We start from the raw sequence: 27,044 nt of genomic DNA, 5'->3' as shown, positions 1-27,044 counted from the left end.
TAATTAACAGTAGCCCAAGATTTTCTTACCACGGGCACCCAGTTTACTCTGGGGCCCCAGGAAGTTCAAAACAATCGGGAGAGGGGATCCTGGCACCAGTAGCAAGTTCCTACAACACTTCATCAGTACTCCTATTTAATAGCAAACACTGCCTGCCTTGTATTATGGTTATTTCCAAACACAGAACCACAGCACGCGCTCCTCTGTGCTCTCATGTGCAAACCTCTATTAGAGGATTGATGGCGATTCTGTTTTAGTTTTCTGTCTTTCTTTCAGGCTTGAGAGGTTCTCAAGGGTAGAGACTGTAACATTCATTTCTTCACCCTCAGTACTGCCATAATGCCTGGCGTGTAGTAGTCAGCAGTGAGACTTAATAAATACTTGCTGAATCAACAGCTATGACCTTCAGGATCATAAAGGATCATGACCTCACTCCTGTTAACAAAGGAGAAAGATAAAGCTCAGGGATGGTGAGCCACTTGCCCAAGGTCACACAGCCACTCAGTGGAAGAGCAGGATTACAACCTGAGTCTCTGGATTTCTAGCCTAGTTCTTGTTAAACAACACTTTACATATCCTCTCTCTCCTGCTAGGCAGTAAATCCAGGAAAGAGACTGTGGCTTTTCCATCTCTCCATCCTTGAATGCCTTGACACTCCTTACTCAGCTGTGCCCGTATCATCATGAAAGTCTGCTTGTTAAATTGGCATATAGCAAGAAGCTGGGAAGGACAGATTAAACAATGGATGACAGGAGCAGAATTCAAAAAGAGTCAGATAAGAAGGAAAGGGAACGTGTGATGAAGAACATGAGATTTAACTTTAAAAGAAAGGTGAAAGTTTGCACTTATGATAAAAAAAGACTTTATAAGCAGGAGTGGGAAAGACTTAGAGGAACAGTGGTTCATGTTGAAACTTTACAGGCTCGGGATCAGTGAAATAATTTGGCTGCCAAAAAAGTTGTTGCTGGGACTTCCCTGGTGGCGCAGTGGATTAGAATCCACCTGCCAATGCAGGGGACACGGGATAGATCCCTGGTCCGGAAAGATCCCACATGCTGCGGAGCAACTAAGCCCGTGCACCACAACTACTGAGCCTGCACCCTAGAGCCCGTGAGCTGCAACTACTGAGCCCGCAAGCCGCAACTACTGAGCCCACGTGCCACAACTACTGAAGCTCGCGCACCTAGAGCCCGTGCTCCACAACAAGAGAAGCCACCGTAATGAGAAGGCGGTGCACCGCAACGAAGAGTAGCCCCCGCTCACCGCAACTAGAGAAAGCCCGCAGGAAGCAAGGAAGACCCAAGGCAGCCAAAGGAGAAAAAGAAAAGTTGTTGCTAATTGTGTGGAGCCCAGACCCAGAGAGGTGCTAATTCAATCGTGGGCTGCTCTGGTTTGACCTCTGTGGGGGTATGTGTGTAACATTTTCAAAAGGAAATTGATAAATTGGAGAGTCACTGGTGTAACTAGCAGCACCATATCCACTGTCGTGAGAAATGGCCTGAAAGGGAATTCTAGGTTCTTCATTGTACTAGGCAAGGCCTTCAGGATCTGGCCTCTGCCTAATTCACTTCTCTATCTGTTTGCTCAAATCCTTTACACTTGAGTGACATGAATGCCAAGCTGCTTCACACCTCCATATCTTTGTGCATACTATTCCCTCATCTGGAATATTCTGTCCACCTGCCCCCACCCACAAGAGTCTATTTGTGAGTCTATTTGTGATCATTGCCTACGCAATTATCAAAACCCTTCTTCAGCTTTAGTTTCTTCCTTGTAAACTGTCCTAACCAAATCCCCAGACAGAACTAACCACTCTTTCTTCTATACTTTATGCTCCCCTATGCATGGCTTTATAATTGTACATTTCACCTTGCATTGTATTTTGCTTATATTCCTGTCTCCCCTATGAGACCATAAGATTCTTGAAGGCACAGATCCTGTGACCCTTGCCTCTAGCACATGTGCTCTAGCCTGATACATGGGTAATCACTTAAACAAATGAACCAAAACTCCAAGCAGGCTTTCAGATATGTGCAGGACTGTCCTGTAGACAACAGAAGAGATTTTAATATGCCCACCTCCGGAGAGCCAAGAACAAGGATGAATGGGGGCATGTGGTCAAATTTGGCAAATTCGGGCTCATTAGAAGACGAGGCTTTAGTATTGGTTAGGACTCTTAGATTCCACTAATAGAAGCCTAACTTGAATCAGCTTGAGCAAAGGGAGAACTTTTTGGGTATGGATTCCAGGAAATGGTTGAACTGCCAAACTGCAGGAAGGCCATGGACAAAGGTGGATCACAGGAACACTTGCAACAAGGCACCTGAAAGCCATCAGGACGCTGTACCCCTTGCCTTTGCTTCTCTCTGTGTCAGCTTCCTTCTTCCTCACTGCAGACTGGCCTCCTCCACACAGCAAGAAACGTGGCTGCTAGAAGCTGGGACCTTGCAGCTCACAGCTTTCCACCACAGAGCGACAGGTTTTCTTTCCCAATTCCAGGTGAAAACATATTGGTGAAGAACTTTGATTGACACAGCTTGGGTCTGATGCTTGCTTCTGTAGTCAGGGAGATGGGTACCATGAATAGACTGGCTTGAGTCAGAAGGGAGGGTGTGGGGAGTGGGGGGAAGGGAACATGTAGGATCAAGGCAGTTGCCATTGGACCCACACAGTGAAAGTGAAGGAAGAGCCATTTCCAAAAGGAGTGGGGATGTGAGTGTAGCTTCTAGAACAGAGGGGTTGTACTCCTTTGCTCCAACTTTCTTTCTTTCTGGCTGCATTGGGTCTTTGTTGCTGCGCGCGGGCTTTCTCTAGCTGCAGCGAGCAGGGGCTACTCTTTGTTGTAGTACACAGGCTTCTCATTGCGGTGGCTTCTCTTGTTGTGGAGCACGGGCTCTAGGTGCGTGAGCTTCAGTAGTTGTGGCACTCGGGATCAGTATTTGTGGCTCATAGGCTCTAGGGCGCAGGCTCTGTAGTTGTGGCGCATGGGCTTAATTGCTCTGCGGCATGTGGGATCTTCCCAGACCAGGGCTCGAACCCGTGTCCCCTGCATTGGCAGGCAGATTCTTAACCACTGCACCACCAGGGAAGCCCTCCAACTTTCTAATAATTGTAACCATCCAGCTCCAGGTACTTTCTGGATGCTCTCAAGGATGTAGGAGACGAAAGAATGGGTAAACAGACTGTGGTCATTCCCAATATTTACAACCGGGTTTACACAGTGATTAGAATTTTGCTCTCAGAAATTGTTGAATGATTGTTTTTCTGGGCATTAGGACTCAGCCCATTTCCCCCTCGGGTGCTGGGAAATCGAGACTGAACAGGGTGGAGAAGGAGGTTCAATTATTCTAGAGGTGTTTACTGAACCGCTAATCTACTAGATAATGGAGAGGAACATTCTGAGGAGTACTGGCCTCATCCGGAACTGAGGTCACTTATGCAGGTATGTGGGTTTGGGTTTGTCTAAGTGCTGGATCAACAGCCACTGCCAAGGCCAGGGTCAGTCAGGGCTGCTGCCAGCAAGAGGGGTGGGTCCCTGGCTCCCTGGTCTCCCACTGGATCCAGCCTCCCAGGTTCCGAGCAGCTTTTCCACCCCCTCGCGCCCCCCGCCCCCCGCTTCTTTGGCCTTCCAGGGCTTTGGGTCGCACACCCCACGCAGCTCCTTGGGTACTTCTGCACCTTCCCCTTGGCAAAGGCCGAAGAGCCCGAGCTTCCACACCTGCGAAACGGGGGCGCGAGCAGGAAAGGAAGGTTGGCAGGAAGCCTGGGTCCTAGGGACCCGGTGAAGGGCATATGCTTGGTCTCCTTTCAAGAACCGCACCCCCCTTTCCCCTCTAGCTCCGGGAGGCCTCCCCGGGCGGCTGGTCCCGACGCCAGGGCGGCTGCAGGCGCGGAGGGGGCGCTCCACACACGTCGGGCGGTGGGCTGAGGGAAGGAATCGACGGACCCTCGGGCACGGCCTGGCGGGGCTGGCGAGGCCCCCGCGGCCCGGCGCCCCCCGGCGCCTCGGAGGCCGCGCTGGCCGGGCCGGGGGAGGGACAGCAGCAGGTGACGACGGCCTGGCCCGCGGCTATAAATAGGGGCGCGCGTCTGCCGCGGGCGGGAGCGGCGGCCGGCGGCGCGGTTCTGGCGGGCGGGGGCCTGGAGAAAGGGCAGGGGCCGGCGGCGGGCGCGGGCCGGCAGCAGCATGGGGTCACGGAGGGCCCCAGGCCGCGGCTGGGGCTCGGGCGGACGGTCCGGGGCGGGGGGCGACGGCGAGGACGACGGGCCCATGTGGATCCCCAGCCCCGCCAGCCGCAGCTACCTGCTCAGCGTGCGGCCCGAGACGAGGTGAGTCGCGCCCTGGGGGCCTGGTCGGGCCGGGGCGGCGTGTAGGGAGGGCGGAGGCCTTCGGATGGGCCCCTGGAGCGCTGGCCCGAGGCCTGGGGAAATAGTCAGGCCGGACCGGCCCTCACGGCCCCTCACGGCTCCCCTGACCTCTCATGGCCCGTGGGCCTCTAGCCTCCGGCAATGCGAGGCTCTGGGGACGAGGAAGGCCCTCCTTTGGGGTGTTTTCACAGGGGCCTGAACGCTCTCCTTATCTCCCCTACCTCACTCTCGCCCCTCGCTCAGCTACTCCCGGGCCTCGGATTCCACAGCTCACGATAAGGAAAGCCAGAGAGGCTGACATTCCTGCCGGCTGGAAGGGAGGGGGAGAACATTCTCGGGGGTGGGCAGGGGAGAGGGGGAGGTGGGGGTCGCTAGGGGCACTGCCCTGAAGGGGGCTGCTTCGCTCCGGATTCAGCGGAAAAAATAAACTCTTTAGAGAAGGGTCTTCCCCTGGGCCCAGGACTTTGGTCTTCCCTGGGATCTCGGTGGGAGCTGGTGAGGTGAAGGCGTTGCTCGAGGTGCTGGTCGGCCCGGCCTGAAGATTCAGAGCTTGTGACTCTGAGGAAGCCAGTTTCCCTGCCCAGTCTGGGGGACTGGGATGCCAAGGGAAGGGACCGAAATGATGAGCCCTTTACTTCTCTTTCAAGAATTAAAGAGGTGTGGATGCTTTGTTTTGGGAGCTAGGCTACCCACCCGTGTAAAGACTTGCAGACAATAGAGGGGCATTTTGGCACTCAAAGGCACCCAGACACACAGGAACACATTCATTACCATGGAGACGGACACTTCCTGTCCCCTCTGGACAGCTTCGTTTCCCTCCAACTCTGGAGTCTATTCCAAAGGGAATTGTGATGGTTGGCTATTGGGTTAGTGGTTGTGTCACAGCCCCAGAACTTGTCTTACCATAGGTCACACAGAAAGCAGCCAGTCCTCTGAGAAGCTGTCTGGAGACTTCTTGTCCTCTGTTCTTAAAACAGCACAAAAACAGGCATCAAGGACATTCAGGAAAAGTCCCAGGCACTTCCTCGTGGATTGGCTGAGTTCTCTTGACCTTGGAGTTGGAAAAGTTCATATGTAACCGGAACCGGTTTCTGCATAAAACTCGTCAAATGGTGTCACATGTCTGGGACAGGGCTGAGGGCTGGTGTTAGTGATTGAGTCAGACTCAACAAGGTCCCTGGCTGCCAGAAAGAATGCCCCTTCCTCCTAGCCACTGGCTCTATGGAAAAACTGGCATGACATTTGTATATTTACTCCAGTCCATGGTGAAGCTGACTGCCTTCCAGGAGCCTCACGCTCGTCTCACACTTGTCACAGTGATTTGTCTGGGCTTTGCCTCCTGTGTCTGGCCTTTGTCAATACCAGTGGAACAAGGAGAAGCGGGAAGCAGGGCCCTTCTCAGAGACAGCATTGGGGTGGCTTGAAAACCAGGCAGAACTGGGAGGGCAGGGGATCTGGGCTGTTAGGAAAAAGGCTGGAGAGTGGACACATGTCCACTCTCCAGCTGCCGCCTGAGAAGTTGTATGGTAGATACAATTGCACATGTGATGAGTGCAAAGCAGTGTGTCAGCCTGAGAATTGCAAGTGGATTAGAAATGTCTGGCTTCAGTCCCTTTGGACCTAAGTGAGAATGTTCTTAAATGGAGACTCTTTTCATCAAGTGTTTGGAGGGGCAGGGCTGGGGCAGTGGGAGAGAGGGTTTTCTAGCCCAGGACTGTGGGCTGTGGTTTTGCCTCTGCCACCTGGCCACAGACCCCCGCCCCGCCCCCAGTCCTGAGAGACAAAGAAGGCTAGGTTTCTCTTACCTCTGGAAAAACCTCTGGCCAAAGAGGGGAGACTGTGAAAGTGAATGGGGCTGTGTTGGGTACTTGGGGCGGAGGCAGTTCACAGCTGTCTATCAAGGCCTGATTCCTGTGTTAGAGCAGGCAACCATATAGTCTTCTGTCTCTCAGAGCAACCTGACTGCCTGTGGGTGTGGGAAGAGGGCCCAAGAGATGGAGGAGAAAGAGGGTCCCTTGAGGACTTTGCCAGTCCTGGCTAGTCCAGGACTTTGCCTGGCTCCAGCCTAGATGAGCCCTCACTATCCAAGAATTCTGATCAGGAGGCAGGTTCCGTCCCACTCACTCTTGACTTCAGTGTTTTCGGGTCTACCTTGATACACAGCTATCACAGAGTCATCATTCTCATGGGACCTTGGGAGGGTAGGCTGTCCCTGGGAGCTGATGGACAGCTGGGCTGTGAGCCAGGCCACCAGAAGCCTTGGCCCAGGTCTAGAACCTGTCTTCCTGTGCATACCTTTCCTTCCTCCAACCCTGGAGGGATTTCCAGTCCATAGCCAGCTCAAGGATATTTCCAGTACCCCTGGGGTCAGAGGTTCAACATGCAAGTAATCCCCCCAAACTGTAGGCCCTCCCTCCTAGGGCATCCAGCCTCTAGGACCTCACCCCTATAGGAAGGTGGGGCATGGGTAAGCTAGAGTAGGTTAAGGAACCACAGTCGGGTGGTTGCAGTTATTACTAACTCGCTTCCAAGGGACACTTAGAAGTTCCAGAAATCTCTGACCACTCATTTCTTGGACACTCTGGTCCAAGTGGGCTCGGAGGAGCAGCAGAGCCCATGATATTTGCTATAGCTTTGTGACACCTCTTCTGTTCTGCTTGGGTCAGGCAGGTTGTCTAGGGCTTTCAGGGAAACTGAGGCAACAGGCCAGGACTTTCTGAGGGCCTTTTATGTCCCAGAATATATGAAAGCCAGGAAGAATGGGAGGCCCCAGCTTCCAGGGCCAGTCCTGGTCCCCCACGCTGCCGCCCCCTCTCCCCCCAGGCCTACTTTTCTCCTTTATGAAGAGACCTTTCCTTCCTGGGCCCTGAATTTCCATTCTATAAAATGAAGGTATCATTAAGAACTCTTTTAGCCTTTCTACCCCAACATTTGATGCCTCTAATTCTGACCCACTCACAGTCAGTAAATGGGGAGTTCCCTTCCTGGGTGAGAGCCCTGAACCTTCCTCTGGCCCAGTCAGCAGCGCACAGGCACCTTCTGAAGACAAGGTGCCTCCACAGCCCAGGACTCCTCCTGACATGGCTAATTATGTAAGGGTGAGGCCTAGAGAAAGCAGGATGATGGAGCCAGGGAGCAGAGCGTCACAACCCGCCCTAGAGAGAGCCAGGATGGGGTCACTATCACAGTTCAGACCCTTGCCCACTGGCAGGTGGAACCTATCGTTTTCTGTCTGAATTAGAGAGCTGATTCTCTCCCTCTCCATCCTAGGGAAGAAATCCAGACCCAACAAAGGAGAAATCTCTCCACTCTGAGGAGAAAGGCAAAGGTCAGGAAAGGATGGAGTTGGCTAGTGCCTTGAAACCATGGGAGATGTGCCCTCTTGGCCTCCAGAGGGTTTTTGAAGCTGTGAGCAAAGGCAGCTGCATTCTGGAGCAGCAGCTCCCTCTGGGGGGCAGGACCCTTCCAGACTGAAAGAAATACTTCCCTTCTCTCCCTCCCTCCTCCTCCCTCTTTCTCGCTCTTTCTTCCATAAAACAGAGGTTGAAGACCCACAGTATGCCTAGCACTGTGCCAAGAGCTACAGAAGCTACAAGAGCTAGGTTTGAAGGCTGGGTAGGCAGGATTTAGATGAGCAGAAGGAAAGAGGGAGGGCTTTCTGAGCAGAGAGGACAAAAGTGAAGTCTCAGAGGCCAGGAATGGACCTGTCCATGCCAGTTAGGCGACAGGTCTGGTTACAGTGGAACCTGAGTATTGGGAAGTAGAGAACCGTGTGTGATGGGGTGCGAGTAGGTGAGGGAGGGCCTTAAGTGCCCAGTCAAGGAGTTGAGACTCAATATAATACACAGTGGGGGGATTGTAGCTTTTTTTTTTTCCAGAGAGGTGGTGTGATGACGGGTGAAGGAGAAGGGGATTGTGTGCTCATCCAATATGGAGGCACGAGGGTCTAGATCAGAACACAGCAGCAGGAATAGAAAAGGAGAAAGAAGGGCCTAGAATTATGGACTAACTGGACTCGGGGGAGAGGAGGAGGAGTCCAAGATGGCGGATTTACAGCTTCAGGAGAGTGCTGGTAGTATCCACAAACCCAGGAGCCCTGGAGTGGAAGCCATGTTTTGGGGTAGAGGATGAGTTTGGTTTTTTTTGTTTATAAAGATACAGGCTGTCAGTGGTCAGAGATGCAGACAGAGTTCCATTGAGCAGACTGGACTGCTGATAACGAAGGGAGACCTATTCTTATGGTGGGGACAGACTGAAGGGAGTGAGTGTGGTTGGGTGGCCCCTGAGATCTCCCAGAGAGCCGTGGGAGATCGTGGCCCTAGACTCCACTGGAGATATTTCTGTTAGGAAAACTGGAGGCAGAGGCAAAAGTTGACTCATGTCAAGTGGGCTGGATCTCCACTAAGGGGCAGCTCTGTGTGAGTCCTCACCCCCCAGTGGCCTACACAGCCCCTAGCTGGTGTCCGCTTTCAGCTGCCCCAGGGCAGGAGGGATGATCAGGGCCTCTAAGTGTAAAGGGCCTTGGGCTGGTCTGACCGAACTGGGTGCCTCCTGGCTCCTGTTGAATTAACTGCTTTGTTCTTCTCCTGTTCTTCACACTCCCAGCTGGTTTGCCTTGCGTGGTCTGTTTAACCGTACTTTAACACGTTAATGGGTGTTCTCCAAGCCACCTGTCTCCTTCCCAGCCTGTGAGGGGATTTCCAGGAACGGGGGCTCTTCTCCCCATAAAGGCCGAGGGTTGAAGCAGGAGCTGCCCCCAAGCTGGCGTGCTGTGGAGTGGGGAAACGTGCCAGGAAGCTACAAGTGATTCAAGGACCTGGGACACACCTTTCTCAAAGCTCAGCCCCTGGGGGCCTCCTTCCTGCCTAACCATTTCCCCCAACTCTGTTGCATTTAACGAGCTCTTGGTTTCAGATACATTGTGTCGGGTGGTGAGGCCACTTGCTAACTGGAGCTGGCCAACTAAGACAGCTGGTCCCTTTTAATAGAAAAGCCCCTGGGCCCCAGATGGTGGCTGATTAATACTTTGCCGACTGTTGTTGATTTCTCCTCCTCCCCTCCTTGCTTTTTTGGCCTAATGATTCCATTTGCTGTTTTTGCTTAGCTTATCAAGCAACTGGTTGTCTCACCCCAGCTCTGGAAGGTAAACGCACCATTGCATTACATTTCTCTGACTGCTTTTTTTCTTGGGTGTGGGCATTGAGGGGCCTCTGGGTGACCACTTTTGCACTAACCAGGCTGCATGGGGTGAGGGGAAGGTGGAGGGTGGTTGGGGAGGGTGTGAGAGGGCACTCACGTGAGCATGGGTCTCACAGGGGCCAGAGTTGATGCCTGCATGCACCATCCGAAAGGGGTGCTGGGACCCAGAAATAGGCCAGGGTCCCTGAGATGCCTGCAGCTGTATCTCTGTGCCCCTGGGAGAGGCACCATGGGACCAGAACAGAGAACCACCAGTCATGTGCCCCATTTCTCCCCCATCCTAGGCTTTCATGGTTTTTGTAACCACATATCTAGGTTTGACACCTTATTGTTTATCTTCTAACCATGGATACTTCCTTGAAAAAAATTTTTTTTCTCAGTCCCATAAGTTCTCCTTCTGTCATCTCTTTCTCCCAATTTCCCTCTCCTTTGGCTCTTCTCCACCTCTGCAGACTGTGAACCCTGTAAGGTCAGGGAATACCATGTTAGTGTATTCCTACATTAACTTGTTCTCTGAATCTGCTTCAGAGACAGATCGGGGCCTGAGCAGGCGCACGGGCCGGGTTTGCCTGTTGAATGACTGTCCTCTTGCCTCCTTAGCTGGGGACAGCTCTCCACCCCTGGCAGAACTGACAATTATGATCAAAATGGGAACATTTCCTGGCTACTTCCAACCGCTTAGGCCTCATCCCCGACTCTGGCAGATTTGGGGAGAGTTGGCTACAGTTTCTTTACACAGAGAAAGATTTCTGCGTAGCCAACTGGTTTCTGAATAGCTAATAATTAGTGCCTACCATGTACGTTTCCTGTGATAGGCAAGAATACTGAGAGACCTTTGTTCTGGGTGACTCACTGTCTGAAGGGGTAGAAGAGAGGGTATCACAACTAATTCAAAGCAGAGTGTGGTAAGTGCTAAAAGAGAGAGGGTCTTCGAAGTCTACTTAAAGCAAGGTAAATAACCAAACCTAAGGGCAGGGTTAGGTTCCTTTGAACATGTTGAAAACCAGTGGTGATTCTGGTGTTCTATAGAGACACATGATTAGGCTGTGATATCCTTATGAAGTCACAGAATTGTAAGGACCTGGAGGTGTCAGGGTGGGACCAGACCATTTTCAAATGCATGGACTTCCTGGCTTTCCAGGGGGCAGGAAGCAGCAGACTCAGAGTCCATCCCATGTCTGAGTGGTTTGGAAAATGGGAACAGAAAGTGGGTGACATTCAGTAGAATATGATAGTATATGCAGTGACTCTCCCTGTCCCCCCAAATGTACCCCAGATCCACTCTCCTAGAGGGCATTCTTCTAGCTATACTTTTCAGCAGTTAATATAGTTAATAATATAGTTAGGACCTAGTCTGGAAAGTTTGAGAAGATAAGCATTCTTTCTTATTCAAAAAAAGTAATGAAATAACGTAACTACCTGTTGTTGAATATCTAGTGTGAGCACTGCAAATTTTCTTAAAGCATAATTTTCCTGTTTTCTCACTTACCCAGTAGCTTATTTTCTTAGATTTGCCCAAGCAGCTTCATCCCTAAGAGCCTAAGCTGAATATGAGATCCAGGCTCATGTTCATGAGTAGGGTAGGATTCAGATTATGTAGGGAAGACATAATTAGGTATGTTTTGAATTGGTTGCAAAATCATAGAAGTCGGGCTTCCCTGGTGGCGCAGTGGTTGAGAGTCCGCCTGCCGACGCAGGGGACACGGGTTCGTGCCCCGGCCCGGGAGGATCCCACATGCCGCAGAGCGGCTGGGCCAGTGAGCCATGGCCACTGAGCCTGCGCGTCCGGAGCCTGTGCTCCGCAACGGGAGAGGCCACAACAGTGAGAGGCCCGCGTACCGCAAAAAAAAAAAAAAAAAAAAAAAAAAAAAAAAACATAGAAGTCTGATTACTTTTGGCATGGCACTTTCCTTTAGAAACTGTTGGTTGGGATTTGGTATTCCCCAAAGTCAGAAATTGCTGCTAGTATGAGAGCAGCAAGAAACGTTTTCAGATGTAATTCCCGAGTGTCGGGGAGTTGATAGTCTAGATCCTGAAGGACCCTCTATTTTGAATGGATTAAAAGGGAAAAGAAAGGACAGTAAGTTGTAAGAAGACAGTTCTTACAACCATCTAATAAGTTACTTAGGTTCCAGGTGAGAGCGTGGCAGGGAGTGTTACGGCAGCCTTAACTGCAGTCCCAACTCAAACGTTCAGGCACGTGAGAAGTTGGGATCCCCTTTCTGGGTAGTCTTTGTGGGGAAGGACTCCTGTCAACTGCTCAAAGGCCCAGGTGTCTGCATTCCTGTACAGAAACCATGGCTGGACCCCCTCAGTCCAGAAGTCTTACTTGATCCCAGATACTCTTCCTGGGATGTGACCTTTCTCCTCAAACTCAAGTCCAGAATGATAACCACAGAAATGATAAATTGAATGTGGAGCCCTCCCCACAAAGTAGGGTTTAGCTTCTATTTGCTTGTGTTCCCACAGACTCTTACCTGCCCCTGGTGGAGAGATTACAGGCAGACACACACTGCCCGCGGGCGACTACCCGTTCCTCTGAGGCTCAGAGAAAGGCAGCTCTGAGTGATTTGTCTTCCCCCACAGCAGTTTCTCCTGCTCCCCTTCACATTAGCCCTTGCAGTCCTCCCTGCTGCTCACAAGAGGGCGTGTGAGTTGGGAGGGGGAGGAGGGCTGGGCATGGCTTGTGCCCCACACAACCTGGCTATGTGGTTACACGTCACGCCTAGGGATGCATTGTGTCTCTGCTGGCCCATGGAAGGGTTTGGCATGGTGGTTTGCTCGTGTGTGCACGCAGGAGAGGACTGTAAGTGCTGAGCAGTGCTGGTGAGTCTGTGCTGGACTCAGTGAACGCACAAATGCCCCTGAGTTCTGGAAGATGGGCTATCACGAGGGAACTAAAAGCCCTGGCTTTTGCAGTGGTGGATCTGTTTGTGATTTGGCGGTCTTGCTGGTTGGTCCTGGAGCTGCCAGCCGTGTATTCACTTGAGCATGTGGATTTAAGGGGGGAGCAAGGGAGCCATGACTGGCTTTCCACTGGAAGTCCATAGCCCTCTTTAGGGTGAGAATTCATTTGAGTCTTTCTTTTCTAATACTCCTAGGAGCTAGAGGCCACCCTTGGATCTAGACCCCTGGCATTGACCAGCTTATTCTTTGTCTACTATGGGTCTATGCTCACAAATGCAGGGGCTTTTCTTCTGAGCCTAAGCTTTAGGAGAGGCCCCTGAGCTCCTAGGACCTATGTATACATGGGGTTGGCTGGCTTTTCCCTCTGTGGCATGAATGGAGGCTCTGCTGTGCTGGGGTCTCCATCTCTGAGGCTGGGCCTATCCACGTGTGTGTATCCCCCATGCACGAGCTTCCCTGAAAGGTGGAGTGTGAAGCAAGACTCCACAATAAGGATGGAATGGGGATGCCAGGACTGGTGGTCTGGCATGCTCAGGAGTCTGGTGCATGGTCAGATGCTGCCTACTGTAATGGGTCTGGGTCAGGATCCCATGCAGCCCCTTGGTAACTTCCCTGCTCCCAGCCTGGCCAAGAGGCCTAGGCTTTCTGGAGGAAAGACTTGCCCAGGTGCTGGAGCCATGGCCACGAGATGACGGATGGACATGGTAAGATTTAAGCTACCTTGGGCACCAGGGTGTGGCATAATGCGGTGGAGGTGGGAGAAAGGCTGCTCTGAATAGTTCTTTGCCTTTCCTAGGAGCACCTTCTGCTCCGTCATTGCTCAGCTAACAGAGGAGACCCAGCCGCTATTTGAGACCACGCTCAAGTCCCGGGCTGTGTCCGAGGACAGCGACGTTAGATTCACCTGCATCGTCACAGGTAATGAGGCCATCTGTATGATCCATGCCAGGGCTGCTGCACAGGTCGGGGTCTAAGGGGGCTGTGGGGACAGGCACGGAGAGGGGTTGGCTGTGTGCACAAAACTGTGCAAGTTGACATTTGTCTTCTTAGCTTTCTCTCCAGTTTCATCTCCCTGTGTGGGCTGGGGTCCCTTTCTCCTCCCATTCTGGAGCCACATATACACCCTGCTCTTCTTCAAAACCTGTCTTCTGTAAAGGTTCCTCACCCTCAGACATACATACACGACTGCTGAATCTTATTCCAAGGAAAGAAGCTCTCCTGTCGAAAGAGGTTTTCAAGGCTACTCCTCAAATATCCCCATTTTACAGTTGAGTCGTTTGAAACTTGGGAGTCTCAAGCCTGAGAGACAATAATGTAGAGTGATTCTGACCACAGACCCTGGAGACAGACTGCCTGGCTTGGAATGCTGGCTTGTCCCCTTTCCAATTATGTGGTGCCGAGCACCTCACCTGCAAAGTGGGGACGATAATAGTATGAATACATGCAAAGCATTTGGAATAACACCTGGCATACAGTAAGTACCGTATAAGTGTTAGAAGTGAAGACTGTCATGTGTGCATTTCACTGAACTCCGTGGTGGAATTTGAAGCAACAGGTTGGCAGAATAGGAAGCAGAGACATACTCCTTGGAAGGGGGGGATAAAGGGGTGAGGGTACTGGGAAGCTGGCCCTGGGCATTGTATCTCTCCCCCAAACCTCCCAGCAGTGGCTCCATTGCACTAACCCGACCTCCTTCAGGGCCTGCAGGACTCACCAATGGGTGCCTATCTCTCCCAGCTCTGCAGCCACCAGGTCAAGATTCCCTCCAAGAGCCCATTATTTTCAGTAAATCAAGGGCGTTGGAGGTTTCCAGCTATGACATGTCCTGATTCTGGGGAACCTGTCTGCCCCAACCAGCTAAACATCTTCTCTGGGACTGGGTTCCCCTGGGCAGTTTTCACCTTGCCCAGAACCCTCTGTACTAAAAGCTGAGAACACTTCCGAGGGATGCAGAGATGCGCCTGCATCCCTTAACTTTGTACAGCATAACACCTTTTGCAACGTTTATCTGTTTCCATTGTTGTCAAATTCTTACAAAACCCTGTGAAGTCAGTGCTATTATTAGTCAGATTTTACAAAGGAGGAAACTAGAATAGGTTAGGTGACTTGCCAAAGCCCACAAACCTAGTGAAGAGAAGCTGCTTTTGGTCTCTGAAGCATCTGATGCTGCTTGCTTATGCCTGCATCTGCTATGTTACTGTGCTTCTCTGCTTCCCCTCACTTATCTCCTTTATTTATTTATTTATTTATTGGGTCTTCATTGCTGCACACGGGCTTTTTCTAGTTGTGGTGAGCCGGGGATACTCTTGGTTGCGGTGTGCGGGCTTCTCATTGCGGTGGCTTCTCTTGTTGTGGAGCATGGGCTCTGGGCAGGCGGGCTTCAGTAGTTGTGGCACGCGAGCTCAGTAGTTGTGGCTCGCGGCCTGTAGAGCGCAGGCTCAGTAGTTGCGGCGCACGGGTTTAGTTGCTCCGTGGCATGTGGGATCTTCCCAGACCAGGGCTCGAACCTGTGTCCCCTGCATTGGCAGGTGGATTCTTAACCACTGCGACACCAGGCAAGTCCCTCTAATAGCCTTTTAAAATAACTTTCCACAAGATCAATGCCATTGGTACCCTGTCAGTTACTTTCCTTAGAGACATCCCTATTCTTCCATGTGAACTGGTGGCCTTTTAGGCCTAATACACAGCTGTTATACTGGGTCTTTCCTTTGCCTTTCTTCTGGGTTTGATTCAGTTTCCTGGATCTCATGTCTTCCTTTTTCTTGGCTTACTCTCTGGCTTTATTGAGCTGCATCCTCCGGTGGCTTCATCAGGTCCCAAAGATGGTACAATAGCAGGAGGCATTATGGTGACAAGCTCTCAACCTATCTCTCCTTTGAGTCATTCTGCTCCAGTATGACTTAGTTGTTCTCTGCGGCTGGTACACAGTCGTCATCCTAGGATCTCCCTTCATCATTGTCCTGTGGATTTCCTTTACCCCTCCTGTAATGGATTTCTTGTTTATTTGTGTTCCACATTTGTCTCTTTCTTGATTTACATCCTTGTTTTGGTAGCTTCCTAGGAGGAGTACATGGTAAGTAAATGTTAGACAACTTTTGTCTGAAAATGTCTTTTTTTCCTGCTTTACTCTTGATGGAGAGTTTGGCTAGGTATAGAATTCTAAGTTGAAAATAATTTTCCTTCAGAATTTTGAAAACATTACTACACTGCCTGCTTCCAGTGTTTCTGTTCAGAGCAGTAAGACAGTTTGATTCCTGATTCTGTGCATGAGACCAGTTTTCTCTCTGGAAGCTTTTAAGAGTGTTTTGATATTTCATAATGATGTATCTTGTTACGGGTGTCTTCATCCAGGGGCATGCTTGGATGCTTTCAGTCTGGAAACTGATGGCCTTTAGTTCTGAGAAATCTGAGATTATTTTGATGTTGATTTCTTCCCCCTGTTTTATCTGTTGTTTCTTTCTGGAACTCCTGTTATGTGCATATCTGCTCCCCTGGACTCATTCTCTTATTTTCTTATCTTTTCTTCCCTTTCATCTATTTGTCTTTTTGTTCTTTCTGAGATTTCCTCAGTGTTATATTTCAACTTTTCTATTGGGTTTTTTATTTATAAGAGCTCTTTTTTAATCCTTTTCTAGAACATCCTGTTCTTTTCACGAATGTAGTATTTTCTTTTAACTCTCTGAGACTGGTAATGATAGTTTTCTAAACGTTTCCTGAATGGTTTGTGTTTCTTCCAGTTTGCTTTTTTTCTCTTTAATTGTTTTGGTCCTGAATCTCCTGCTTATAGGCTTTCCTCAGATATCTAGGAATCTTTGGTTGTCAGATAATGAGTAAGAGCAGGAGACTAAAAAGCTAATTGGAAGTTCTGAGCAAGTAGGAGGGGCCTGAAACCTTGGGTCTTCACTCTAGTGTGACCTGGCCACCACTAGAGTTGGGAACTGACAAAGTGAGTTTCTTTAGTTCCTTCCTCTTGGACTAGCCAGATTCCCTAGCGAGTATTCTTCTAGTGTCTTGCCTGAGTTTTCTGGAAGCTGTGCAGATGAGAGGATTGGGTGGGCTCTCAGCATAAAGCATTTATTTATTTATTTATTTAAAATAAGTTTATTATTTATTTTTGGCTGCATTGTGCGCGGCTTTCTCTAGTTGTGTCGAGCGGGGGCTACTCGTCGTTGCAGAGCTCGGGCTCTAGGCGCGTGGGCTTCACTACTTGTGGCTGTGGGCTTTAGAGTGCAGGCTCAGTAGTTGTGGCTCACGGGGTTAGTTGCTCCGTGGCATGTGGGATCTTCCCGGACCAGGGCTCGAACCCGTGTCCCCTGCATTGGCAGGCGATTCTTAACCACTGTGCCACCAGGGAAGCCCAAATATTTATTTTATAGATTCGTTTTTCTATAGAATATTCATGCCCTCCACTGAGCTGGCTTACCCTCAGGGCCAAGTTTTACCTTTCCAGTTACTAAACTGCATCTTTGGACATGGGGGGAAGGAGCAGTTAGTTACACAGTGGTATGGAGTGGGTGAGGGGATCCAGAGATCTGACTGTTTTCCACACCTCTTTTTACCTTTCCTTCTTTCCCTTTATCCCCAGTTCCAGAGATATCTGGTTGCCAGTTCCTATGCCCTTTGAGGATTTCCTGGTGTTCAAGGGGTAGTTCTCAGTTTCTCGTTGGGTTAAGCTGTCTTGGGTCTGCTAAGTCAGTTTCTACTTGTCCATCTGCTTTCCAGCTTTCAAAATGTTGTTGTTCCTGTTGCTCTCCTTGCCCTTATTCTCCCCTTTTTTAGTGGCTATATATATACTACATACACACACACACACAATTGTTTTTTAAATAAAGAAAATCTCATTAGTGTGGCTTAGTGGGTTTGGGAGAGAGAATGAAAATAGATGGTATGCTCATGCTGCCTTTTTACCTAGAAGCCTGGCAAGTTCCTTATCATCTTTCAAGGCCCAGCTCAAACAGCTCATCCTCCAGGAGGTCATCTCCAGCATTTCCACAGAGAGCTCTTGCTCTGTCCTTCACAGTACAGCTTCTTGGTCCATATATCTCTCTCCCCAGTGAGACCGTGAGATCTGGGGGATAGAGCACGCACCTGACACATCGTGCCTCTGGAGCAGGCACGAGGAAGGCGCTCAGTACATATTTGCCAGTATGACCACCGTGACCCTGACTGTGTGGACAACAAAATCAGTGTCTTTTCCACTTTCCACATTGCCTGTTCATTGCAGCTGCAGCTTCAGTGCCTTGACAACAGTAGCTGCTGTGGGGGCCTCCCTCCTTTCCTTCTTCCATTCTGTCCTTTGTAGCCATGGACTCTGAGAGCAACATGCTGAAGCCGACATGAGTCTGACTTACAGAGTCTTGGAGTATTTTACTGGATGCCCCCAAGGTCATCATGGGAGTAAGCTTTTCCCTGTCTCAAGCCCAACTCAAAGGAACAAACTTTTATCCCCTCAATTGCCATAATACCCATGTCTCATGATGACCAGCCAGGCCCATGGTCTTCTGCTCAGGAGCACCTGCCATGATGAGATCTACGACTCTGCTGAGTAAGGCTGTAAGATTTCTAGGGCTCTAGCTATCTCTAACATCCACACCTTAGTCCACTGTCATATCTAGTTCCCTCCTCCCCCCTCCTCATCCCCATGTATATAAAAAAAATCTCAGGTTACCTGAGTCTTTTGTAGCAGATTAAGAAAGAATTCTCTGTGATCACCATAGCACTCTGTAAGTAAGCCTTTCCCAATTAACAAGGAGAAAAGGTAGACTGTAAGAGAGGGGCCCGGGGGAGGGGAAAGCATTATGCAGAAAGATCAGAGAACAAAGGAAACAGGGCTAGAAACTGGGTCTCCCCTCCGCCCCCATCTGGAATGGAGGATGGTGGATGGGTGTATGGCTCAGACTGGCCTTTGTATGAGACTGGTGTGGTGATCCTGGCTCGTCCCATGGAGATGGAGTGACCTCACTTCCTCCCACCCTGCTGGTAGCACTCCTTGAATGAGGTTGTGATGAGTCAGTCTAAGCAGGGCCCTGCCAGGAGTAGGTGATGCTTTCGTGGTGGGTCAGGACCTAGTCCAGGTGAGGAAGAGGAGTCTGTGCTAGTGCCCCTGCTGGCTGAGCTCTGAGGGAAGCCCTTCGGGACTTGGAGAAGTGGTATATGACCCTGGGGTTCTCCCCTCTCAGAGTGGGCATATGGGGGATAGCAGGCCTTGATTGGACCTTCTGGCTCCTGTCTCCCCCAGGGGCCCCTCTGGCCAGAGTGCAACTGTCTTCCTTGAGGCTGCCCATCTCTGTCCAGCATGGTGACCCCTTTCCCCCACTCTCCTCAACTCTGTTGTAGATTCTATGTTAGCCTGTGTGTGTGTGTGTGTGTGTGTGTGTGTGTGTGTGTGTGTGTGTGTGTCAGGACAACTGGGCAGAGGGACTTAGCCTTTAGACAGAACCAAGTTCTTGAAGAAACTCCTTTTAGAGAAATAAGTCTAAGATAATGACTGCCGGGGGCAGAAACTTACATATTAGTCCCAGAGTCCCCAGTGGAAAGAGCAGTGGAATAAGGAAAAGGACACCAAGGGCTTTGTCATGTGCCAGCTGTGCGACCCTGAGTAAGTTACTTGATTTCTCTGAGTCTCATCTTCCTTTTGTGTAAAAGGAAGGGATTGTGTAAAAGGGATTCAAACACCTGCCTTACCTGTTTTATAGAAGAGAGGGATTTGAATTTTGGCTCTTCTGTGTATCAACTAGATGACTTTGGGCAGGAGCTTTAATTTCCTCTTCCTTAAATTGAGGATTAATAACAGTACATTCCTCATAGGATTTATGAGAGGATTAGATGAGATAATACATAAAAAATGTACAGGTCAGTATCTGGCATATAGTAAGTCTTCAGTAAATGTTCACAATTGTTTTCACAGGTTTGTTATGAAGACCAAATGAAATTTTATATTTGAAAGCTCTTTGAAACCTCTAAATTTACATTCATCATTATTCTTCTCCTGAATCTGAGCTTCTCCAAAATGGGAATGGTTAGGATGAGGCTGTAAGTCTCCGAGCTGAGTTCTGGACTCAGGCATGCTGGCTGTGGAGCAGAGGTGTCAGTGTAGGAAGGGGAAGAAATGTTTTGTCCCCAAATAAAGTTGTTTCCAGAATCCATTGTTGCCGTGGAGCCCTAAGCTGTCAGGTTGGCCCCCACCTAGTGAAGAGGCACCAAAAGGTGGCATGGGGGCTGAAGCCCCAGCCTTGCCTCCCTCCCTTCTTGCCCCATCCCTGCCCTCTCGCTACAGCCTGACTGGACTCGGATGCCCTGGAGGCTGAGGCCTGACTGGGCAGATCATGGGGCAGGGAGGCTCTGAGCCGGGCCCTTGTAGGGATGAGATCACCCCATGGGATGGTGAGGACATGCACGGTGATGTAACCAGGGGCTTTAGCTCACTGTGGAAACTTGGGGCTCGCTTTACAGTCAGGGCTGCCCAGAGTTTGTTCCTAGCTGACCCAGCTGCAGCCTCACCTCCCTTGCTCCCTACTCCTGTGCACAGTTCCGCAGTGTGTCCTTTGCTTTCCACCCCACACTCTACTGTTGTGGTTCCTTTGTCAGGCATGCCCTTCCCACTCACCTCTTGTTTGCTCACTTATTCCCTTCCTCATTTACTCACTCATCCAGCAGATTTTTTTTTTTATTAAGTAGCTACTCTGTGCCAGGTGCCGTCTTAGGTGGCAGGGATACAGAAGTGAAGGAGAGATGATGCTGACTCACATGGGACATAAGTCCAGGAGGGGAGACAGACAAGGGGATAGTCAGTTACAGTATTGTGATTAATGCTATGAAGGGGGGAAGTACAGGCACTGAACCCACGTTTTCTGAAACTCTACCCACCGTCACAGCCATTTCAAATGCCGCTCATGCCATAAAGCCTTTCCTGATTCCCCAGCCGGAGGTGCTTGTTCCCTTCTCTGTACCCTGAGCCGTTAGTGCATTGCTTCATTCATTCACCTATAAATATTTAACGAGTGTTGATTCCATACCAGGCACTATTCTAGGAACTGGGGACATAGCACGAATAACACGGATGAGTCATGGAGCTGTTCTTTCCCCAGGGAGTTGGAGAAGATGGATGTAAACCAACAACCTCATCAGGGTATAATATGTCAGGCAGCAATGCATTCTATGAAGAAAAAGAAACATAGTAAGAGGGCTAAGAGTTTCCAGGGAGACAGAGTCGCTGTTTCACACGGGCTGGTAGGGAAGGCCTCTCCAAGGAGGGAATGTGTGAACAGAGGCGGGAGGAATCCAGATGTGATTCTCACCTGCTTTTAGAGGCCAGCCAGCAGGGCCATGTGGCAGGGGTACCGCAGGCAAGGCAGAGAACGGGAGGAGCTGAGGCCGGTGCGCTAGCGCGGCCCACGTCATGAGGGCCTTAATGACATGGGAGCTACTAGGGTGTTTTGAGCAGAGGAGTGCTATCACTTGACTTTATTTACTTCATTTTAAAAGGTTCACTCTGGCTGTGCTGAGAATGGGCTGAAGAGAGGCCAGGATGGAAGTAGTGAGATCAGCAAGGAGGTTGTTGCAGAAACTGAGGTGTCAGATGATGGTGATGGACCAGGTTGGCGGTGGGGAATGGCAAGAAGTGATCAGATCCTGGATACAGTCTGGAGAAAGGGCCCATAGAATCGTCTGATGGAGTGGACGTGAGGAAAAGAATAAGGATTGCCTCCAGGTTTCTGGCCTGAGCCAAATTAGAAGGATGAATTTGCCGTTTACTGATATATGTGGGACTTGGCTTGGAGAGGGGAATAAGGAGCTTGGTTTGGGACTTGTTAAGTTTGATCCCTATTAGACCTCCAAGTGGAGATGTCAGGTACGCAGTCAGAAATAAGAACCAGGAGTTCAGGGGAGGTCTAGGCTAGAGATACAAATTTGGGAGTCAGGAAGATATAGCTATTTAAAGGCTGAAGGACAGGAGTAGATCCCCTAGGTATTATGGCTAGAGAATGGAAAATGGTTCTGAGGCCTGAGCCCTGGCCTAGCTAACACTTATAGTCTTAGGTGGTGATGGTGGGGGAGCGGTGGAAGAAAGAGATTAGGAAAAGTGGCCAGTGGAGTAGGAAAGGCACTCAGAAGGAGTGGCATCCAGGAGCAAGCGAGGAAAAGGTTTCAAGAAGGGACGATCAATGCTGATAGATCGGGTAGACGAAGCTTAAGAAACGCTAGTGGATTTGGCGATGTGTGACTCATGGGTGACCTTGCCAAGAGCAATTCTGGTGCAGCAGTGGGTACAGAAGCCTGATTGGAGGAGACGGAGTGAAGACAGTGAATACAGACAACTCTTTCAAAGAATTTCTCTATAAAGGAGAGAATAGAGAGATGGGGGCAGGAGCTATTGGGGGACATGGGGTCAAAGAAAGTTCTTTTAAAAGAAGGGAGACAGTACAGAGGCTTGTATGCTGATGGGAATGATATAAGAGAGGAAAACCTTGATGATGCAGGAGAGGGGGAATGATTGTTGTAGAGATGTCCTTGATGAGGCAAGAGGAGATGAGATGCAGTGAGGGTGTCTTTAGATAGGCATGGGGGTAGTTTATCCATAGACAGTAGGGAAGACAGAGAATGTGTACCCAGATACAGGTGCATCCCTCCCTTGTGCAGAGACCTGTCTTATCTTTTCTATAGTATAGTTGGTTCCCTGAGAGCAGAGAGCTGTCTGTCAAGCTCCTATATCTTCATAACCCTTGCTTGGCAGTCAGCACACACCTAAGGGAATATATGTTAGGAGTCTTTAATTTCTAATAAACATTGCAAATTAATTGGAGTCAGCTTAAGAAATGAAGCAGAATTTTTTGGTAAGGCTTAGATGGGCTTCTTATGGAATTGACAAGTAGGAATGTAGCTGTGCCCAGGCAAGGAATGGAGCCAGTATTTGGAAGGATATTGGGACTCTCTCTGTCTTCTATTTTTAATTTTGGCTGCACTGGGTCTTCGTTGTGGCGTGCAGGCTTCTCTCTAGTTGTGGTGTGCAGGCTCAGTTGCCCCGCGGCATGTGGGATCTTAGTTCCCTGAACAGGGATCGAACCCACATCCCCTGCATTGGAAGGTGGATTCCTAACCACTGGACCACCAGAGAAGTCTCTCTCTCCTTTTTCTTATTCTATCCTGAACATCAACTTCATTTTCCATCTCACCGTCGATCAGCTTTGTCTGCTTCTCAGTCCATGTGGCAGAACATGGCTGTACCCCTTCCAAGTTATTTCAAGACACTAGGGTAGACCGTCTCTAGGTTCCAATTCCCAAATACTAGGTCAAAGAATTGGATTAGATTAACTGATTATGTGTCCATTACTGGACAAATCAGCCAAGTGTCCAGGGAGGAAGGGACATGTGACTTTTACAGTTGGAAGCTCTTTGTGAGTAGGGCTGGAAATCCAGAGAGGAGGGGCTGGGAAAATACCTCAGTCAGTTTCACAGTAGTGAATGGATGGGAAGGTAGGTGTGGATGGGTGGGTGGATGGTTGGATGGTTGGATGGATGTTTTAGCTGTGTCATCAAATACTACTAACAGTTCAGGAACCTGGAATGAAAGAAGGAGGGCTCTTGGCAGTGGTGTTGATATTGGGTATTGGTGAGAGACCTCCGAGGATAGAGCTGTTACTACTGTTGAGGATGTAGAACAGGCCACTGAAGAAAGGAAGCTTATTACTACCAGCCAAAGCTTTCTGGAAACTCCTTGCTTCCCTTCTTACCAGAAGCTAGGCAGTTTCTCCTCTATATTTGCCTTCCAGCTGCTGAAGGGGAACAGTTTTAGGCTTTGACAGGGCCTAGCTTCTAAAAATAAGCTGAGCCATATGATAGCCCTCTTCTTCCTACAAGCCCCGGGGGCAGGTGGCCCAGTCCAGTCTCTTCACGTGGTCTGGGGAAGCCATGGCATCCTGTTCTCTCCTCCTACTACTTTGGAACTGGTCTCCCTGCAACCCAATCTCCTGCTTCCCTCTTAGGATACCCAGAGCCAGAGGTGACCTGGTACAAGGATGACACAGAGCTGGACCGCTACTGTGGCTTGCCAAAATACGAGATCACTCATCAGGGCAACCGCCACACACTGCAGCTCTACAGGTGAGGGAGAGGGGCCTGTTCTGCTCTCTCTGCCCTCCTGAAGGTCCTATGGCCCACGTCTGCCCTTAGAAATGGAGTCAGCTGGATGAAGACGCCCAGACAGGATCTGGGGGTGGAGGCGGGGTTCTGCGGCTAAGCTGAGCCACCTGCTGAAACGTGTCTGCCTGCCAGTGTCTGGGATCTCCTAAGGCCAGGGCGGGAGTATCTCTGACAGCCAGAGAGCTGAGTGTAACCAGAGGGGGTCCTGACCCATAGCAACATTTTCCATGAGGTCAGCTTCCCAAAAAAGCTCCTGTGTCATCCTTACTTCACAAGGGGCTGTGTGGGTCACCTGCTTCTGAAGGGAGCTCTCCTGGGCCCCAAGTCTAATCTGTCCTGGAACAGCATGACCTTGGCCAGCTCCCACCCTCTTGCCAGCCTCAGTTTCCTCAGCTGTAGTGGGGAATTTTGGAGGTGGTGCTGTCGGAGGTGGGGCGTGGCACTCGGGGCAGGGCTGGCAGGGGGTGGGGCGGGGCGCTCAACTCTGCGAGGCTCTGGCTGCGAGGATTGTGGGCTCTCACCTCCCATCTCATGCTCCTGCCTCTAGGTGTCGAGAAGAAGACGCCGCCATCTACCAGGCTTCTGCCCAGAATGCCAAGGGAATTGTGTCCTGCTCGGGGGTCTTGGAGGTGGGCACCATGACCGAATACAAGATCCACCAGCGCTGGTTCGCCAAGCTGAAGCGCAAGGCTGCGGCAAAGATGCGTGAGATTGAGAAGAGCTGGAAGCACGGGAAGGAGGCCGTGGAAGAAGCCGACACCCTGCGCAAGCTCAGCCCCGACCGCTTCCAGCGGAAGCGGCGGCTGAGTGGGGCCGAGGTGCCAGTCCCCTCGGCCCCCACCCGGGAGGTTGAGAACGGGACACCGGTGGCTTGGCAGGAGGGAGAGACGGAGCCTGGTCAGCACCCAGGTTTGGGCCTTATCAACAGTTTTGCTCCTGGAGAGGTGACCACCAACGGGGAGGCTGCCCCTGAGAACAGGGAAGCTGGGGAGCATGGCCTGTTGACATACATCTGTAAAGCCATGGAGCTGGGGCCTCAGAGAGCCCCCAAAAAGGAGTCTGGGGCCAAGAAGAAAAAGAAAGATGAGGAACCTAAGCAAGGTGTGCAGAAGCCAGAGGTAGAGAGGGCAGCTCGAAGCCACCATTCCTCTGAAAACTGTGTCCCCAGTTCAGACAAGCCTGACTCCTGTGGGACACAGGGGCCCATGGACATGGAGCAGGTTCAGACCCAGCCCAGGGGCAGGGCCGCACAGGGGCCTGGATCCTCTGGAGCAGATGGCACCACGAAGCTAGCCTCTGCTGTGGGTACTCAAGACCAGGCCCAGAATGCCCCTGTCCTAGGCCCAGACCAGGAAGTGTATTTCTCCCTGAAGGACATGTATCTGGAGAGCACCCAGGCAGACAAGCCTCAGGGGGAGGAGGGGGCCCAGGCCCCCAGTGGCAGGACACCTGGAGAGCTGCCCTCAGGGAAGGTATCCAGCAAAGCCAGAGGTGAGAGGGAACCTGCTGTCCCTGGCCAGCCCACGCCCTCAGCCCCACAGCAGACTAGGCCCTTCAACAGGAAGAGATTTGCTCCTCCGAAGCCCAAAGGGGAGCCCACCACCAGCTGCAAGCCTGATTCTTCCCCAAGTCAAGATCCAGAACCTGGGGCTCAGAGCTCAGGGAAGGCCCTGCCTCAGGCCTCTGCCCAAGTGCCCACACCCCCCGCCCGGCGGAGACAGAGCACCCAGGACAGCCCCTTGCAGGGGCAAGCAGGCCACAGGACTCCAGGAAAGGTAAGTGTGGGTGTTGGGTGCCTGGAGGCCGCTCGGGAAAGATGACCTCATGGAAACTGTTGCTGCAACAGCTGGGCAGCCAGTGAGCAGTGGGATATTTATAGAAGAGGGTGGGGTGAGGTGGAGTGCTGGCCAGGAGCAGGGGGCCACAGGCCTGGGCCTTGCCCCAGGCAGTCCCCAGATGCCAGGTGTGTGGGCAGCACAGCCTGACTGTGACCATCTGCTCTGACAACATGGAAGTTCACTGCCAAGGGGACTATGTCGCAGAGGGGGGCGGAGGAAGAGGATGTTCTTTGGGGAGGAAAGAGAATGGGGAGACTGAGGAGCGGTCTGTAGTGTGCAGTGGGTCTTGACCTGGGTGCTTAGTAGAGGATTGAAAAAATATGCACTGTCCAGAAAATTCTGACTTGATCTGGGGTTTTATCTAAGATTTCGGAGTCAGGTATACCTATGTGCAAATCTGACTATCCTTAACATTGTGCGATCTTGGGCAAGTCATAAAACCTTAATAAAAACAGTGCCTACTTCATAGGGCTGCTGTGAGAATCAGGGTGCTTGGCCCAGGGCTTGGTGCATGCTAAGAACGAAATAAACGGCAGTAGGTCTGAGACATTACTGTGGTGGGAGGTAGAGGCAAACTGTTTTCCCTGAGAACAGGAGTGCTGACATTCTTCTGGGGATCAGGTAGCCAACAGAGAGGACAGTGGTTTTGTGTGGAGACGGCTAAGCTGAGCGGCATCCAGGTGGCAGCATTGAGGAGTTTGATGGGGGTAGGGGGCAGGGGAAGAGGGAAGAGGGGAGCGGGATTGAGAGGATTAACAGAAGGAAAACAATTTATCCCGTTTGGTCAGTGTTTCATGTTTCAGGGGCAGAGGGCAGGCAGTATTTCACAGGAGTGTAGAGAGAAGGAGTGTTTTTAGAGTGGGGCAGAAGGAAAAAGTGTATCAAGACTGGGGGTGGGTTGGATAAAATAGATGGGATATACTTATACTAAGAAATGATTGGTTGTCTGTCTGAAATTCAGATTTAACTGCGTGTCCTGTATTTCTCTTTGCTAAATCTGGCAACCCCAAGTGGAGACAGCATTTTGGCGGGAACTAAGATGAAATTGTTTCTTGGGGCAGAGGAAGCAGGAGCATGGGTCCCAGGAGACAGGAGGAGCAGCTGAAAGCAGTGTTTCACAGGGGTCAAGGCAGAAGGCAGACGGCTTCTTGGAACAGTGAAGGGAAACATGAGGGACAAGCTGCTGCAGTACCTCCTGGAGGGCAGTGGGAAAAGGATGCTTCCTGGAGGGGCTGCCTTTCCCACACAGAGAGCTTTCATGGGGGCAGGAGGGAGAGACCAGTTTCAAGGGTGGCCAGGGGAGGTGGTTTTCTTTCAGTGTGTGCTGAGGGTACTGAGGTTAGTCTGTGGGGACGGCAGTTCAGAGGTCTTTGGAGTGGGGTGAACCTCAAACCAGACTCTCTGAATCTGTTCATGACTCTCAGCCTCTCATGCCTGGTCTCAGGAGATCTCAGCAGCTGCAGTGGTGAGTTCCTAGGAGCCCAGATGGGGCCGCTCCACATGCGGACAGCAGGGCATATGGTAGGGATGGCCCTCATGGGCCCCTAGGGAGCACATTTGGGAAGAGATCAGGCTGGCGGCCAAGTCTGTGAG

At 50.9% G+C, this 27,044-nt stretch overlaps 1 protein-coding gene across 3 annotated transcripts in view; it reads left to right on the top strand.

Annotated features, from left to right (window-relative positions):
* Window positions 1–4,180: 4,180 nt before the first annotated feature.
* The window catches only part of ALPK3 (alpha kinase 3), a 46,444-nt gene continuing 23,580 nt past the window's right edge, over window positions 4,181–27,044 (top strand). For 2 of the 3 annotated variants that reach the window (XM_032618155.1, XM_032618161.1), the window contains exons 1-4: window positions 4,181–4,329; window positions 13,271–13,392; window positions 23,457–23,574; window positions 24,161–25,388. In XM_032618155.1, coding sequence (XP_032474046.1) covers window positions 4,187–4,329; window positions 13,271–13,392; window positions 23,457–23,574; window positions 24,161–25,388 — 1,611 coding nt within the window. In that variant the 5' untranslated portion in view covers window positions 4,181–4,186. Of the gene's footprint in view, window positions 4,330–9,472; window positions 9,512–13,270; window positions 13,393–23,456; window positions 23,575–24,160; window positions 25,389–27,044 lie in introns of all 3 variants that reach the window. The other variant, XM_032618172.1, reaches the window with a different exon arrangement.

This window comes from Phocoena sinus, chromosome 2 (assembly GCF_008692025.1).
Source record: "Phocoena sinus isolate mPhoSin1 chromosome 2, mPhoSin1.pri, whole genome shotgun sequence".
Classification (NCBI taxonomy): Eukaryota; Metazoa; Chordata; class Mammalia; order Artiodactyla; family Phocoenidae; genus Phocoena; species Phocoena sinus.
Note: the sequence above shows the minus strand (reverse complement) of the source record. Positions and strands in the feature narration are given on the sequence as shown.